At 37.1% G+C, this 16,155-nt stretch overlaps 2 protein-coding genes across 4 annotated transcripts; both read right to left on the bottom strand.

The window, feature by feature from the left end:
- Positions 1-440: 440 nt before the first annotated feature.
- Positions 441-1,560, bottom strand: LOC147518904 (large ribosomal subunit protein uL30x-like). The gene is made up of 4 exons (XM_086594815.1): positions 1,231-1,560; positions 1,072-1,151; positions 844-946; positions 441-772 (listed from the first exon to the last, which is right to left on the bottom strand). The coding sequence occupies exons 1-4, from the start codon at positions 1,300-1,302 to the stop codon at positions 557-559; spliced, it is 471 nt and encodes a 156-aa protein (XP_086450941.1). The 5' UTR covers positions 1,303-1,560; the 3' UTR covers positions 441-556.
- Positions 1,561-10,560: 9,000 nt separating this feature from the next.
- On the bottom strand, positions 10,561-15,510 carry GAUT15 (galacturonosyltransferase 15). Of its 3 annotated transcripts, XM_086590607.1 has the most exons (7): positions 15,283-15,489; positions 15,117-15,203; positions 14,983-15,035; positions 13,608-13,760; positions 11,584-12,174; positions 11,191-11,502; positions 10,561-11,054 (listed from the first exon to the last, which is right to left on the bottom strand). In XM_086590607.1, the coding sequence occupies exons 1-7, from the start codon at positions 15,350-15,352 to the stop codon at positions 10,776-10,778; spliced, it is 1,545 nt and encodes a 514-aa protein (XP_086446733.1). In that variant the 5' UTR covers positions 15,353-15,489; the 3' UTR covers positions 10,561-10,775. The 3 variants fall into 3 exon arrangements, with proteins under 3 accessions (XP_086446733.1, XP_086446735.1, XP_086446732.1); XM_086590609.1 differs by having other exon boundaries at positions 11,162-11,502; positions 15,117-15,510; XM_086590606.1 differs by having other exon boundaries at positions 15,117-15,508.
- Positions 15,511-16,155: the final 645 nt, after the last annotated feature.

Below are 16,155 nucleotides of genomic sequence, written 5' to 3' on the forward strand. Positions count from 1 at the left end.
TGATCCGAGTGATTTTGCATTAGTATATATAGCTCCTTTTATACATGAGCAGAACTTTTGATATTGAATTAATACACTTGTAGCAGTAAATGACGTCTCTCTTTTTTTTTCAATGCATCAGCAATAAATGAATAATGTTCAAGATGACGATACGCAGAAGACACAACTGACTGATGTAGAGGGCGGCAAATTAAGAGAAGTGCACTTCATATTGGAAGTGGATATATATAGTTTTTATAGTTACTTACAAAATAGGAGCATATATGTCCTATGAGCAAAAATGATGTCTGTATCCAATATGAAAAGCATCTGAAATTGGCTATAAATGCATAATACGAACCCAGAACTGGTAGACAGGTGAGAACAACAAAACTCCAACAAACAAACAATAGGTTTAATGCATAACTCAGCTAATTCAAATTCCAAAATACTCTGCAAAATGAAAACTGAAACCATATAGTCATAGCTCTGATAATATGAGCAATTAAAATCAACAGTCTCCGAAACTAAAAATGAAACCATATAGTCATAGCTGTGACAATATGAGCTCCCCTATCTAGTTCATCCGCCTTATGAGCTCATTGATGTAATCTTCCCTATTTCCAACATCTCCACTTTCAACATAGTGGTTTCTCTTCTTCTTCATTCCACCTGATGGAGCACTCAACTGGAAAGGCCATAAGAAGTTGTTTGCTTCCCTGAAATGAGGTCCTACAGTCATGATCTCATGAATCAAATCATCAACGCAGATTATCCCATACTTTCCAAGTCCCTGCCAGGAAGCAAAGTCAGAAGGCAAGCAAAGGAATCACTCGAGCAAATGGAAAAACCTAAAATGTATACCTGTTCCACGATAGAGTTATCGGTCAAACCAATGTGCTGCTTGTTCAGCTTTCCATAACCCCTCGTATAAATAAGTTCCCTTACGCTTTTCAGATTAGGATATCTGTAATTCAGGGAATAAGTTAAAGGAGCTCTAAACACTTGAAGGATCATTTTCTGTGAACTTTGAGAATGACCATTACATCGACTTTTTTTAAAAAAAATTGTCAGGAAACAGATTAAAGTTACCCAAATGTCACATAAGATTCAACCCTACACATCATATTGACAGTCGCCTTGTTAACTTTAAGGAAGATGCCATTGAATATCTGCAAAAAAGATACCTCTTTATGCTTAACACATGCCTAATCAAGAGAAATTTGGAATTAGAATCTCAATTGTCTTTACCTGTCTCAAACGGAGGAGCTGCAAAATACTTTTGGTATTTGGGTCCATCGCATTGATACTACAGAGAAACATCAGAGGGCATATCAATAAGAAACAAACCAGCAAAATCCCATTAAGTACACTAAAGTGGGGTGTATCTCAGATTTCACACTTGCAAAGATATATGCGGCTGGGCTCAAAAGGTCAACAATGCAAGCATTTGAAAAGCCACCAGTATAATGTATTCTCATCGTGACTACAATGTTTGTAGAATTACTTGCGAAGAAATGGAGTAAAGTAGTTACAGGTTCATGTGTGTATTTATATGAACAGAGGAACAAAAGAACCTGCAAAAGGTGTTATTGCCATTGCTAGTGTAAACAGACTTACAGACTTGCTAAGCTTGCACTGCGACTGGATTTTTCTAACCATGATCCTTATATTCACAAACTGGTTTGCTGCCACGCAAAAAAGAGACTGAATGCAGCAGCATATTGTCATAGAGTTGTGGTAGCAGGTACCCTTTCAGCTGCAATTTGTTCATTACTCATATTTCATCTACGTTCTCTGTATTGCAAACGCCAACGTTCCCTTGAAGTTCTCGTTGCTCCTCGGACATCATCTCGCGGCGCTCTCTATACTGATTTCGTCGTTGTTCCAACCGATCATCATTATTAGAATTAGATAATCGATCAGTGCCTGAATTAGTAGCCATTATATATATATATATATATATATATATTGAACAACCGGGTATAGCTTTCTTCAAGTAGCTTTCACTGAAAATGGAAGACGTATTAACAAATCTATCTAATCTAATAGGTAAGATAAGATAATTATCATAAGATGAAATCTAACAACATCAAACACTTACCCACATGGATGGGGTGCATAGACGGGCGCAAATTTGAATTAAAGATTGAAATCAAAGATGCCAATGTAGTCAATGGCAGCAAGTTGAGTTGAGAATGGGAGAAATGGTTTCAACTATTAGTTTGCAAGCATCTCTCTGTGTAGAAGTTTGGGAATAGGTCCCTGAGGGGATGCAGAGTATTTTGAAACCAAGATGCGACATAGAGATAAGAATCTTTTCTGAAACCAAGCGCCCTTAACATCAAACCCACTTCTTCAGGAGTGAGTGGGCACTTTCCACGTTTTCTTTCCCCAACAGGACTCAAATCCAAGTAAATAAGTAAGTAAACAATAAATTCATCGTTGTAAGTTGCTATACTTGCTCCGCAGATACGTAGTATTACAGTCCATTTAAGTGCTTTTACAATGTTAAATAAAATCCATAAGGGAATTTGAATTCCTATATCCAACAAAATAATTACTAATCCACCAGAGATGAGATTAATTAATGAAGCTAAATGAGACTGGGGACGGAGAAAGAAAAACTAAAATCGGAGCCGGTGAGACAGAAACAGAAAGATGTAGAAGAGACAAATAGGGTTAAATCAGGTAAATAACCAAAAGGTGCAGGGGCAAAAACAAAATGACAAAGTGTTTTAGAGATACATAAAAATATATTATTTCACTATTGCGGGACTGTAACTGAAGGTCGCGATTTTTAAAATAGTAATAGTTTAGATAATAGACTTCGGCTTAAAAGGCTTCAAAAGATTGGTGTGTAGCACGGTATGCATACTTACTTACGTAGAATTCACATGTGAACGTGCTCTCGGGTTCAAATAGCCAAATTGGTTAGCACATACTGGCCTCTAGCCCATTTTGGTGTTATACTGTGGTGTCGAATTGTGCCCAACATTTTTGGAATTGTGGGAGACCCTTGGCAATTTTAAGGCATGCTGTCAAGGTCATACACGTCGCATTATAGGCTTAAGAGTACATGAAAATTGAGAACCAGTAGAACCTATGTTCACTACGTCAGTGTACGTCAGTGCACATGTGATGAAAAGTACGTGAACGGAAATAACAACTCTAACAGATGTATCGAGGTAAAAAAGAACTGTTTTTGTTTTGGCCAAAACAAAAAATCTCGACGAGTTTCGTGCCAATAATAATATAATGACAAAAGTCCAAATACTCTTCAACATTTGTTCACAGACGTTTAATGTCATTCTAGAGTGCTTGGACTTAATTCCTCGAAATTAGCAAATAAAATGATGTTCAATCTCACTCCATTCAATCTCACCTACAATTTGAAAAATTCAAACGCCATTGATGAAACTCACTCATAAAGATGGCCGATAGCAACAATAGGAAAGAGACTAAACTATTAGAAACACAATGTGGTTTCACGGAGACCAAAATTGTTTTTCGTTTTTCTTTAATGAACCAAGAGAATCGAGATAGCTGTACTCACAATTAAGATGCTAACAGAGTTGGATTATGCGGAAAGCAGTAAAATTTACAATTGACCATATTTCAGTAATGAAGCTACTAGAGTTCAAAATATTGGGGACAACGATACCAATCGATCTTTACTAAGATAATTTGCTCTTAGACCAATTACAATCTCCAGACAATAAATCTAAACTTTCAGTATAACTAACCTAACATGCCCAACTCTTTAAACAACTATCACAAACAAATAACAATGCAAAAAAAATATAAAGCATACCACAACACAAAGATGTAACGTGATTCAGCCAATGATGTCTACTTCTACAAGAGTTAATTCTTTTATAAATGTGGAAAAGAAAATTACAATCACTCCTCTTAAAGTCTCCACCTTACTAGATCACTCCTCTCTCCTTACAAGTTTTTCTCTTTACAAGGGTTCTCTCTCAATTTTGATAGCTGTCAAAATTAGGTTTCAATTCGTGACTTAGGTTTTCCAAAAAACCTTACTTCTGATTTTTATAGTAACTCACAATTTCGTGGTTACTGTAAAAATAGAAGTCTGCAAATATAGACATGAGCGCGGGCGTGCTCTCGATAAAGGCAAAATCGAGCTCGCACGCGCCCTCTGATTTTTTCCTCAAACCAAAAGTCCAATAATTTTGTTTCATGAGAGGCTGAAAAAAAAACTATCTTCTTTTTTCACTGGCAAGTGGCGGCGCTTGGTCACAACCAATCTGAAGCCACAAGGCCAAACTTTTTTTCACCACGAACAACACTACTTTCTTTCCTCTTCCTCATTCTCATGTGAGGGATAACTCCAACAATCTACCCCTCCCGAACAGTGAGGGGGATACCTCCATGCAATTTCCAAATCAACAGGAGGAGTGTGCTACCATTCCGGCGATAGCACAACAAACATCAAACTTACCTTTCGGTAAGATTTTGTTCATCATATCCGACCCGTTCTTGTCGGTATGGATCTTCTCAATACACAAATGATTGTCTTTGAGAACTTCTCTAATCCAATGATAACACACATGTATGTGCTTGAATCTAGAATAAAAACTCGGATTCTTGCTCAAATTGATGATGCTCTGACTGTCACATAGAACTACAAACTATTTATGCTTTAGTCCTAGTTCATCGAAGAACCTCTTCATCCATAGCATCTCTTTGCAACACTCAGTGGCTGCAATATACTCGGCTTCTGTAGTGGAGAGGGTAACACACTTTTGCAACTTAGATTACCAAGAAACTGCTCTCCCTGCAAAAGTAAATAGATAATCGGAGGTGAACTTCATCGAATCTACATCACCTGCCATGTCTGCATCAGTGTAGCCTTCAAGCAAGATCTTACTTCCACCAAAATACAAACACGCTTTGGAAGTGCCCTTAAGATATCTCAATATCCACTTAACACCTTCCCAATGTTTTTTACCCGGATTTGACAGAAAACGGCTTACAACACCAACGGCGAAAACAATATCCGGTCTTGTACACACCATTGCATACATCAAATCAAGTTGATTCTATGGATGCATAAGGGAATCTTTTCCATTTGACTCTACTCATGCTCACTCTTTGGACACATATCTTTGGTCATGAACGGGCCACCGTTTAACAACCGGTTATTCCGGCTTGATCCATGTTGAATCTCTTCAACACCTTCTCAATGTAGCTTTCTTAAGAAAGCCACAACTTCTCACTCTTTCTATCACGAGTGATCCCTATACCAAATATCTACTTTGCTTGACTAAAATCCTTCATCTCAATAGACTTACTCAAGTATTTCTTCAGCTTGGATATCTTGTTGATATTCTGGCCAATTATCAACATATCATCCACACATAACAAGAGCACTATGAAATCTCCATCTGGAAATTTCTGAACAAACACACAATGATCGGAAGCGGACTTCATGTAGCCATGTTTCACCATAAAGGAATCAAACTTTATGTACCACTGTCTCAGTGCCTGCTTCAACCCATACAAACTCTTTATCAACTTGTGTACTAGGTGTTTGATAAGAGCCCAAAACTTTAGTTTTAACCCCTTAACAATCGTACTTTTAGACCAATTATGTGAATAATAAGTAAGAGTTAATATTGATTACGTGTTTTTATGCATTTCAGGCTTCAAAGTCCATTATGTGCAGAAATGTGCCACTTTACCGAGATAAAGGAGCAAAGGTCGGTTGTTAAGGAGTTTTCGTGATTAAAGGCCAATTTTCAAGAAGACAAAGCCTTTGTAAAGCCCGGTCAAAAAGCTGAAAAGTCAAAGTCCACGCGGGCGAAATAGTGCACAAAGTCGATTGCTCCTTTTCCTCAAGACCATATTTTGGACTCGGACCTCCGAATTGGGCCTACCTTATGTCAAAACGACCGGCTCGAAAAGAGCTTTCCAATGGTCCAAGCCTTGGCCCAATCAGAGGAGCAGAAGTGGACGAAACATCTGTCGAAGCCAACTACAGCTGAAGAGCCCATTTTGGACTAAAGAAATTGGGTTTTGGGCCGATTTTCCTTCAAACAAAACATGGCTCCAAGCCCATGCACGATTTTTGGATCTGAAAGTATAAAACAAAAGCTTGACTCTTTGTTAATAGTAGTTAGGTTAGGAAGCTAATGTTAATGGAGTTTAGGGTTAGAAAAAGATAGATCTAGATCTAGTCTTTTTACATTCATTCAATTAGTTAGTTTAGAATCATATTTAGTTTTTAGAATAAAGTATTAGTTCTTCATTTCAATTTAGATTATTGTTTAAATTCTTATTTAGATTCATTAGTTGTCTTAAATTCATAATTAGTTATTCACAATCTTAGTTCTAAATTAGTTTTAATTTCAGTTTAATTTAATTATGTCTTATTGTTATTATTGTTCTTGTGTTGGGAATGGTAGTATAGAAATTTCACATCAAATCATTACTCTCACCATTGTTCTTTTTGGGTTTGATTAGTTGAATTCGATTTAAGTCTAGAGAGTTAAGAGTGGACGAATCCTTACTCATTATATTGCATGATTATGTTTTGAGAGTAAGAAAAATTGATTTAAACGTAAGAACGGTAGGATTAAGTATTAGTGTTGTTAACATTAATATTTAGGATTCTATTATTTTTACGGTTATCAGTGTTCCTTGCCTTTGACCTCAAACCCTTCTGGCTAGTCCATGAAGACATCTTCTTCAAGGTCTCCATGAAAAAAAGATGTATTGACATCTAGTTGCTTAACTTCTAGGTTCATACTTGCGGTCAGACCCAATACCACCCTGATAGAAGTCATCTTAACTACAGGAGAGAAAATTTCATCAAAGTTAATACCTTTCCTTTGACCAAATCCCTTCACAACAAGGTGAGTTTTGTGCCTTGGGTGTGGATTATTTTTCTCATGCTTGACTTTGTAGATCCACTTATTCTTGAGAATTTTTCTTCCTTTCAGTTTCTCAACTAAGTCATAAGTGTGATTCTTAAGCAAAGAATTCATCTTATCATGCACAACCTTCAACCACTTCTCTTTGTCTGTACCTTCAAGAGCCTCTTGATAGTACATAGGTTCTCCACCATCAAATTGTAAAACATACATATGAGGTGGATACCTGGTTGAAGTTTGTCTCTCTCTGTCAGACCTTCTTGCCCCATCTTCTTGTGGCTCAGGAGGATGCACTTCTGCTTGCGCAGATGGTGGTTCATGCACTTCATCTGCATCTTCTATATCAATAGGTTCTATCCTATCATGAGCAATAGAATCATCATCATGAGCTTCAAACTCATGGTTCTCAGCATTCTCAATACCTTCTGCACGTTCTGATAAGGTTATATACTAAAAGTATTACTTTTGTATTAACTATAATTCTTTATATTTTGAATGAGAATCATATGGGCAAATGTTATGCATATTATATATATTATTAGTTATATGCATACGTCTAATACTTTATGTTGTAGATGATATGGTGTGGTGACACACAGAAGATCATATCATCAGTACTTTATAAAGTATAAGTAAACGTTCACAACCTAGATGGATTTGGAAAAACCATTGGTACGGTTGTAGTATAATCTGGTGTTAGTCTATCTTGACTACATGATTACACTAATACACTTTGTGTGTATTGAACAGGACCAAGTGAGGTTGTTTCTTTTTATACTGACTATATAAGAGAACAAACACCTCTGCTATTATAGATACTTGTCCTCTTAATCCGGATATAATAACGGGTACTTACGTGCATTGTATATTGCTTTAAATCATCGATGAGTGAGATTCATTTATGAATCAACAAACTCGATGGATTGGGTAATGACATTGTATGTAACGTGTGTTGTTGATTATAGAAGGAATCCGTGACCCGCAGGAAGTCAGGCTGATGATGTCCCCTTGAGGAGCTCATAAGGATTGTCATATAAACCCTGCAGGTGGATTTAATCTGACATGACAATAAGGTTGAGTGGTACTACTCAAGGACATAAGAAGTTGATTAATGTAGTTGCTTGACTTAATCAACGGGCATTCGATATCTTAAATACGGGGAGATCAACAAGCATATAATATAGAAGTACTTCATCATTGGTCTTCAGACTATATGCTCATATCTTTCTTGACGCATCATCAATGAAAGTCAAGAAGTACAAAGCTCCCCCATGGGGCTTTACTTTCATAAGACCACATAAATCTATGTATATAAGCTTAAGGATATTGTCCTTTCTGTGAGAGGAAAATCTTTGAAAAGACACTCTGTGTTGCTTTCCTACCAAACAATAAGTACATCTATTTAAATACGTATCTTTGATGTTTGGCAAGGCCTTTTGCTTAGCAAGAACTTCCATGCATTTTTCTCCTATATGACACAGTCTCTTATGTCATAGTTCGGAGGAAGCTTCTTCTTGTGCCGCATTTAACTTTACTTTAATTTACACAAACTAGCATGTGTCTTGTAAAGCGAGCAAATTTTCTTCCTTTTGGCTACTACAACAGAACCTCTGGTAAGTTTCCATACCCCGTTACCAAACTAGTTTAGAAAGTCATCATCATCTAATTTTCCAATCGAAATTAGGCTTAGCCGAATGTCAGGGACATGTCTTACATCCATTAGTGTTAAGGTGTAGCCGACATTGGTTTCTATATGAACATCCCCAATGCCTTCAATTATTGAGAATCCACTATTACCCATATTTACCTCACCAAATTCACCACAGTTGTAGGTAGTGAAGAATCCCCTGTGCGGTGTGACATGATAGGATGCTCCTGTATTTATCACTCACTCTGTATCTTGGCATGAGGTACTAATACAGCACTCGCCACAATCTGACACAATTCCCACTAGATTATCGTCTACTAGTGTGATAGTATCTCGGCCTATGTTTTTGTTCCTCTTTACCATGTCTTCATGTACACAGTTATTCTTCTCATCCCTCTTCAGTGTTTTACACTCATACCTGAAAGTGACATTTGGCGGCACAATATTAACATTGTCTCTCTGCCTTAGGAGTTCTAGTTTCACCCCTAGATTTTCTGAGATGGTTTTCTGCTCTTACCTATAGAATGAGATGGTTTTCTGCTCTTACCTCTCACTCGCTTCTCTGTGACAAGGATCTCTGAGTGAGAGGAGCTGCTTCGTGAACCCTTTCTTGTCTTCTCATTCAACAATGCCCCGATAGCCATCTCCATGGAAATGATTCCATCCTTAGTGGCTCCATTAAGAGAAACTGCTAACGTCTCCCAATTGTCGGGTAAAGAGTTTAATAGGAACAAAGCATCAACTTTGTCACTCATATTAATCTTCATAAAGTGCAACCAATTGATGGTATTATGTACTTCATTAACATGCTCAGACATTAAAAACCTTCTTTATTCTTCGTGTTAGCAAACTTCTTAATGAGCAACACTTTGTTTCCGGTCGACTTCCTCTCATAGAGGTCTTCAAGTTTCTTCCACAAGCCAAAAGTGGTAGTTTCTTGGGATACATGATGGAAGACATTGTCATCTATCCACTGTCGAATGTACCCAATTGCTTTTCTGTCAAACTTGCTCCACTCAGCCGCCACTATTGCGTCTAGTTTTACTCCTCCATTTTCAATGGGTTGTGTCAAGTCCTTGCAATAGAGCAAGTCTTCTATCTTTACTTTCCAAATAGTGTAGTTAGCTCTATTCATACTAGTCATACGAGTGTTTACAGAATAGTCCATCTCCACAAGTTGTTTCAACTCAAACCTTCTCTCAGGAATTTTGTCAAACACCTTCCGAGTAAAAATTAGATAACAACCTAGATTAATCTAACCTGGCTCCGATACCACTTATTAGGGACAACGATACCAACCGATCCCCACTACTAAGATAACTTGCTCTTGGACCAACTACAATCTCCAGACAAAAAATCTAAACTTTCACTACAACTAACCTAGCATGCCCAACTCTCTAAACAACTATCACAAACAAATAATAATGCAAAGAAATGATGCCTACTTCCACAAGAGCTAATACTTCTATAAGTGTGAGAAAGAAGATTACAATCACTCCTCTCAAGTCTCTCCACCTTACTAGATCACTTCTTTCTCCTTACAAGTTTTTATCTTTGTAAAAGTTCTCTCTCAATTTGGATAGCTCTCAAAATTGGGTTTCAATTCGTGACTTAGGTTTTCCAAAAAACCTTACTTCTGGTTTTTATAGTAACCCACAATTTCGCGGTTACTGTAGAAATAGAAGTCTGCAAATATAAACATAAGTCTTGCACTCTCTCGGTAAAGCAAAAATCGGTAGCCCTCGATTTTTCCTCAAACCAAAAGTCCAATAACTTTGTTTCGTGAAAGGCTGAAAAAAACCTATCTTCTTTTTCACGGCAAAAGCACGCCTTAGTCACAACCAATCTGAACGCGCGAACCAATCTGAACGCGCGCACACTCAGACTTTTTCACACGAACAATACTGCTTTCTCTCTTCTTCCTCATTCTCAAATGAGGGATAACTCCAACACAAAAAAGTAGGAAACAAATGCACTTTTCTAATGAATTTACTCTCAACAAATTTCATACAGTTCCACTAATACAGCACACTATGAACAAGAAAAAGATTACTTTTGTGTGAACAATATACATTTCATACAGTTCCACTAATACAACACACTATGAACAAGAAAAAGGTTACTTTTGTGTGAACAATATACAGCGGTACATAAGTGAGCATAGACTGAAGGCCAAACCTTCTTCCCTCTGCTCAAATTGTACTTCTGGCTCCGACCACAAAATGTGAGAAAAAGCTTCTTCCTCTTATTTAAAATTTACAGTTACTGACGAACTCATTAGAATAGTTAATGTGTCTGTTCCATAAGTTTTGCAGCTCTCGGGACCCTATCTCAAGCCATGGTTTTGCAGGGCCACTAAAATGTAAAACAGCAGCTGCTTCTAAAAGTTTGGGGTCTACTTGGAGTGCCTGTTGACCCAATCGAGCCTTGTGCCATGAAGGATCAATGGGATGTACATGTCCCTCGAAGGCGACCAAGGCCGGTGGGTACGTCCCAGGAAGCCAAAGCTCGAACCCAGAGTTGAGGTTCTGCATCATAAGAGAAAGAAGCAAGGATTAGTTGTAGAATTACCAGAGCTTGCAAAACTAGTACGTTCAACATAAAAACAATGGATATACAAAAATGGATTGACTACTTCGTTATTAACTGCAGATAACCACCGACCAGTTTAAGCCAATGATGGTAATTGTCGGTGATGTTGCTCCTTCTCCAAGTGCGCAGATCAAAGATATTCATTCCAGACAACCAGGCACAGTGATTAATGTTGAACTTGGTAAACACTTCTTGGCGTGAAAAGTTCAAGTAGTCACCATATCTGTTCCCTGAGCAATTGTAGTGTAACGGGTCATCACCCGAATTGCTAACAACTGCGCCATTAACTTTTCCATTGAGATCCAACTCCCACAGAGGTGATAAGTCGTGCTGGACTAGAGTATCGTCATGCAATAGTATTATCCTGTTGAGCTCCGGAAACAACTGTTATTCAAACATATCATCAGCACACAGTCTGACATAACTAAAATATGGCAAAAGATAAAAATAGATCATTTTGAATACCTCAGGAAGATAAATCCACAACTGATCCATGAGGGAAAGGCTTCTGGGCCTTAAGGTCTTAATCCTTCTCTCATTGTCTTCGTTTAAGTCATCACCTCCCCATTCTTTAAAGATATTATATGTATAAAAACGCTTTCGAGTTGAGCGGTGAATCTCCAACATTTCCTTCACTCTAACAGTGACTTCCAGAGGCCAATCCAACTGATGTAATCCTTTGACCTCCACCACTGCTGGAGTAGCTGGATGGAGGGCAAACCAGGCATACATTGGTGCATAAGTTTTCCTATCTGTCACAATGTGAAACACCAATTTTTCAGGGTGATCTGAGTTAGTCACTGTGGAAGATACTACAACACAGGCAGCTAGAACATTATCAGTAAGAAGAGCAATGTGTTGGTAGGACGAGTTAGCAAGCCGATAAACAAACTCGGGAGAAGGTAGTGGAGACCGAGCAAAAGCATTAACGGAGTATTCTTCAGCTAGTCTCAAGCATAAGCAGTGCATGCTTTTTGGAATTCCATAGGAAGCTAAATGCCTGTGTAATAATTCATGTTCCCTTGCTGATTGTACCTTGTGCTCCATCTTCAATACCTGCATTTGACAGAGTACCAAGCTTGTTGCTAAAGAATTTTTAAAGCAATTTTACCAGGATAAGTTTTGACCAATCCAAAACATTGGCAAAAAGATCAAGGCTGTGGTCGGTTACAAAGAAAGTGTCAAAATAAATTGAATTCCTGAAACACACTTAATTAGTTATACTTGGTAGATGAAGTGGTTTATTCCACTTCTTAGTTCTTAGATAGAGATTACATGAAAATCAAATTCCAAGTGAGATCACTAGTTTTTTTGAAAAAGGATTTTACATTTGGATCTCCAAGACTTCCCTTTGAAGTGTTTTTTTTTTGTAAAAGCGCTTTGAAGTGGTAGAACAAAGTGCTGCTTGATCCAGCATCCCATCCAAAAAAATGAATTGCTAGAGGAGCAATTACAGATCAATCAGTTAAATTTACATAAATATTTAAGATTAGAAAAAAAAATAACAAAAGGGGGCGTCACAACGAACTAACAACCCCATTATTTACATTAGTAGTGCTTATGAATGATTTCATGCTTCTGCAAATCCACTAACTTGTACTGAAAGTAATTCAAAAACTAAAAAATGTGGCCAACAAGAATTTCTCAATTTTCATGGATAATTGGACATAAAAAGTAAAATGAAAGGATCACACGCTCCAAAAAAATTTAAGAAAAAATAAAAATAAAATCCTCCATTGGATGATCGTGAAAATCTGTGGGCATGTGCCCATACCCTTGTTGTCCATGTGGAAGAATAGTTACATAGGGACCATGACATTAAAGTAAACAATGGTATAGTTTTCTACAGAAAGAAGATACAATACTTTCGGACGTGGGTACGCAAGAAAAACAGAAATGAAGGGACCTTATTTCTCAAGAACACAAAGAAAAGGAACACGTTCTTTTGCCCATCAGTCTGAAACACGTCAAAACTAGACTGTAAATATGCAAGTACTTTGCGGCATCCCTGTTGTGAGGTTGATGGGGGAGGGGAATGAAAGTACTATTAGCTTTATAAAGTGGATAGATTGCTTCATGAAAAGCATGAGAGGCAAGAGGAAAAGAGTAGACCATAGACCATATAAATTGTAATCCCCATCCCTCATCCCTCATCCCCCCCCCCAAAACACACACACAATTTCAAATTGAAATCATACTAACTTTGACTTTGAAGATGTTTAGTTCTAGCCCATACTGTATAAGAGTGCAATCTCAAATGGTCTTTTTGGGACGACAAAGTTGTACTCTAAGATATGAGTGTTGAAGCAACAATCTCATTAAAGTCTTCTTGTTGGTTCTAACTTGCACCACAAGATTGCGTTAGTTAAGCTGTGTGTGTTTTTTTCATAAATCGAGTACATCATGTATTCATCAAAACTAACAAAAGCAGCATATATAAATAAGTAAAATTAGGGGGGGAAATAGATTAGAGTACCACATTCTAATACCATGTCTTTAGTCTTGGAAGCAAAGGTCTTAATGTCGTGTCTGTTAGAGATCACATCAGCCACAAGATCATTGAATGTTGATGATGAACTACCTTCATAAAAATTTCCTTTCTCTGCTTCAATCAACTCCTTAGTTATCTCGATTGTCAGCTTCTGTATTCAACAAAATATAAAGGTTATTATCAAGCATTAAGTAGGTTTTATTAATGTTATACAGGCTATACAATGGCTGAAACATGAAAACGTATATAAAAATTTAGACATAAAAGATAAGCGCCTACACCGAATCACCGACTGTAGTCCTTTAAGAACAGATGCTAAAGATCACATCATCACTCATTCACTCAGACCTCCCGCCAACAAAGGTCACACAATCAAGACTAACAATCTAACATGCTGTGTTTTCTGAATGCCAACTCCAAGGATAAAATGATTAATCCTACTTCTATCAAAATCATATTATAGATTACTAGTAAACCTCTCAGTTTGAAACTTTGAATACATAAATTGAGTCATGAACTAGTCACTAGCTTTGTGAGTTGATTTGGAGCATGATTTATGATATGGACTGAGGATGAAAATGAGAAAATAAATTCTATTTTTGTTCAGTGCAAGTGTGTATACTATATTACTATATTGCCAATCAAATCCTCTATTTGCCAAATTAGTGAGAAAAAAAAAAAAAAAACTCGTGAAAATTTCCCATCATAGATTCGTAACAGCTGTTAAAGCAATTAGTTACAACTTACGAGACTGTCGTACACTTGTACCCGTGTTGACGTAGTAGTCTGCTAACATCATCATGACGTTGGAACAGTGTCAGCAGCAATTTAATCTGATGGCTTGTGATTTTTGAAGTACATCTAAAGATAGAACTGACAACAACTACAGAGTCTTCACACTTCACTCAGCAGATCGAGTGGGTCCCAGACTTATATACAACTCACACACCAAGTTGCCACTTTTTTTCCCCATATAAAATCCTCATCTATCAAGTTAAAACCCCAAACTACCCTTCTAGATTTCCCAACTTTATTTCGGCCAATTTGGCTTGAGAAAAAAATTCGCCTTATGTTAATAGTTCCATCTAGAAATCTCCAAATAGCGACATGTATCATCAATGTATTTGAATCATTGAATGCACCAACTCCAAAATTCATCGTGCAAATGTGCCACGTATTAGATATATTTTGGGGAATTCGTTATGCTCTATATCTGCAACGTGTAGCCCCAAATCCCAAATGTAAATGCGGAATATTTGGAACGTTTTTTTTTTATTGCAAAATTGTTTTTCTGCAAAAATAAATCTAAAAATAGAAAGGGTATTTTTGTCATTCAAGTATATAAAAAAGAATAAACTAACAACCAGACTTACCTCACTCCCGCCGAAAAACTCCGACCCAAATTTCCATCCAAATCCAATACACTCTGTTGCACAATACAAGAAAAACATTTCCAATAAACAAAAGCAAATAAATAAATAAATAAATGGAAAGAAATAATACTTACCAATGGAAGAACAGAGAGGAGTAGTTTCGAGTGCAAGGAAAGCAGTTCTGATGAAAATTAAAGGCAAAACAACACACAAGAACAAAACTGTAGGAATAATCGAACGGTAAGAAATTCTTCTTCGCGACGTAGACGTAGACATAGACGACGAAGAAGAATTGCTTACCTTCATTACTTCCCAAGAACAATCTCCACTGTCTGATGATATTGTCACTTTCTTCACTCCTTTTGTCCATACGTATAGCTTCATCCCCCTTATTGCATTTCAATTCATCTTAGTGAGAGAGTGAGAGGGTAATACCGTAATAGTGTGATCAAGTAGTCCGGGTGATGAGATTGAGTGAGAAAGAAGAGATTTTGTGATGGTACTCAAATTGCTTAAATTACGGGCAAAAGACTCCAAAACCAATGCCGCGTTTAAAGCCGTGGGAGTTGAGGATTTGAATATACGAAATTGACCTTATGTATCACCGACAGTGCATGACTGTGACTTGCCCCGAATTAATTTCGTTTGGATTTTTCTGCCAAAATTTGTTTAAATACCGCGAAATGTTGGTGATATGCCGTTTCTTGATTGTGATTGCCTAAAAAGAATTGGTCCCAAATTAAAGATGCATCTTTTCACGAGTAAAGAAGAATCTCTGGTCAGTACAAGATGAATGCCCAAATAATAAATTGATTATTATAAGTACGATCATAATCTCTAGTCTATTTGTTTCAATCCGTATCCATATTCCATAGCCCATACTCGCAAAATGCAAATTACAAGTTCAACTAACTTTGGATCCTATAAACAACAATTAAACATATAGGTAGGTCGGTTTAGGGGATCTTATTAAAAAAAAGTTTGGCTTAGGGGCGGCATTCAATTTGGTGTTTTTGGTTACAAGTAGAAATTCACATGAAAAAAAAATCACATCTCAACTCTTTAAGACCATCATAACCATGAGTTGGTACAGAAGACAAAGCTTGCAAGCAATTTATAGTTCGTAATCTCACTTCAAGTACGAATGGTAGGACAAGAACTACAACCTCTCAA

The sequence above is a fragment of the Coptis chinensis genome, chromosome 2 (genome assembly GCF_015680905.1).
Source record: "Coptis chinensis isolate HL-2020 chromosome 2, ASM1568090v1, whole genome shotgun sequence".
In the NCBI taxonomy this organism is placed as follows: Eukaryota; Viridiplantae; Streptophyta; class Magnoliopsida; order Ranunculales; family Ranunculaceae; genus Coptis; species Coptis chinensis.

Coding starts and splice junctions, on each gene's coding strand:
- GAUT15 (XM_086590606.1), bottom strand. CDS start 15,366: ATGAAGCTATACGTATGGACAAAAGGAGTGAAGAAAGTGACAATATCA. Junction 13,761..14,982: donor AGTTTTTCGGCGGGAGTGAG/GTAAGTCTGGTT, acceptor TGTTGAATACAG/AAGCTGACAATCGAGATAAC. Junction 12,175..13,607: donor CTTCCAAGACTAAAGACATG/GTATTAGAATGT, acceptor TGTCAAATGCAG/GTATTGAAGATGGAGCACAA.
- LOC147518904 (XM_086594815.1), bottom strand. CDS start 1,302: ATGTTTCTCTGTAGTATCAATGCGATGGACCCAAATACCAAAAGTATT. Junction 1,152..1,230: donor AGCTCCTCCGTTTGAGACAG/GTAAAGACAATT, acceptor TCTTTTTTGCAG/ATATTCAATGGCATCTTCCT. Junction 773..843: donor ATAACTCTATCGTGGAACAG/GTATACATTTTA, acceptor GCTTCCTGGCAG/GGACTTGGAAAGTATGGGAT.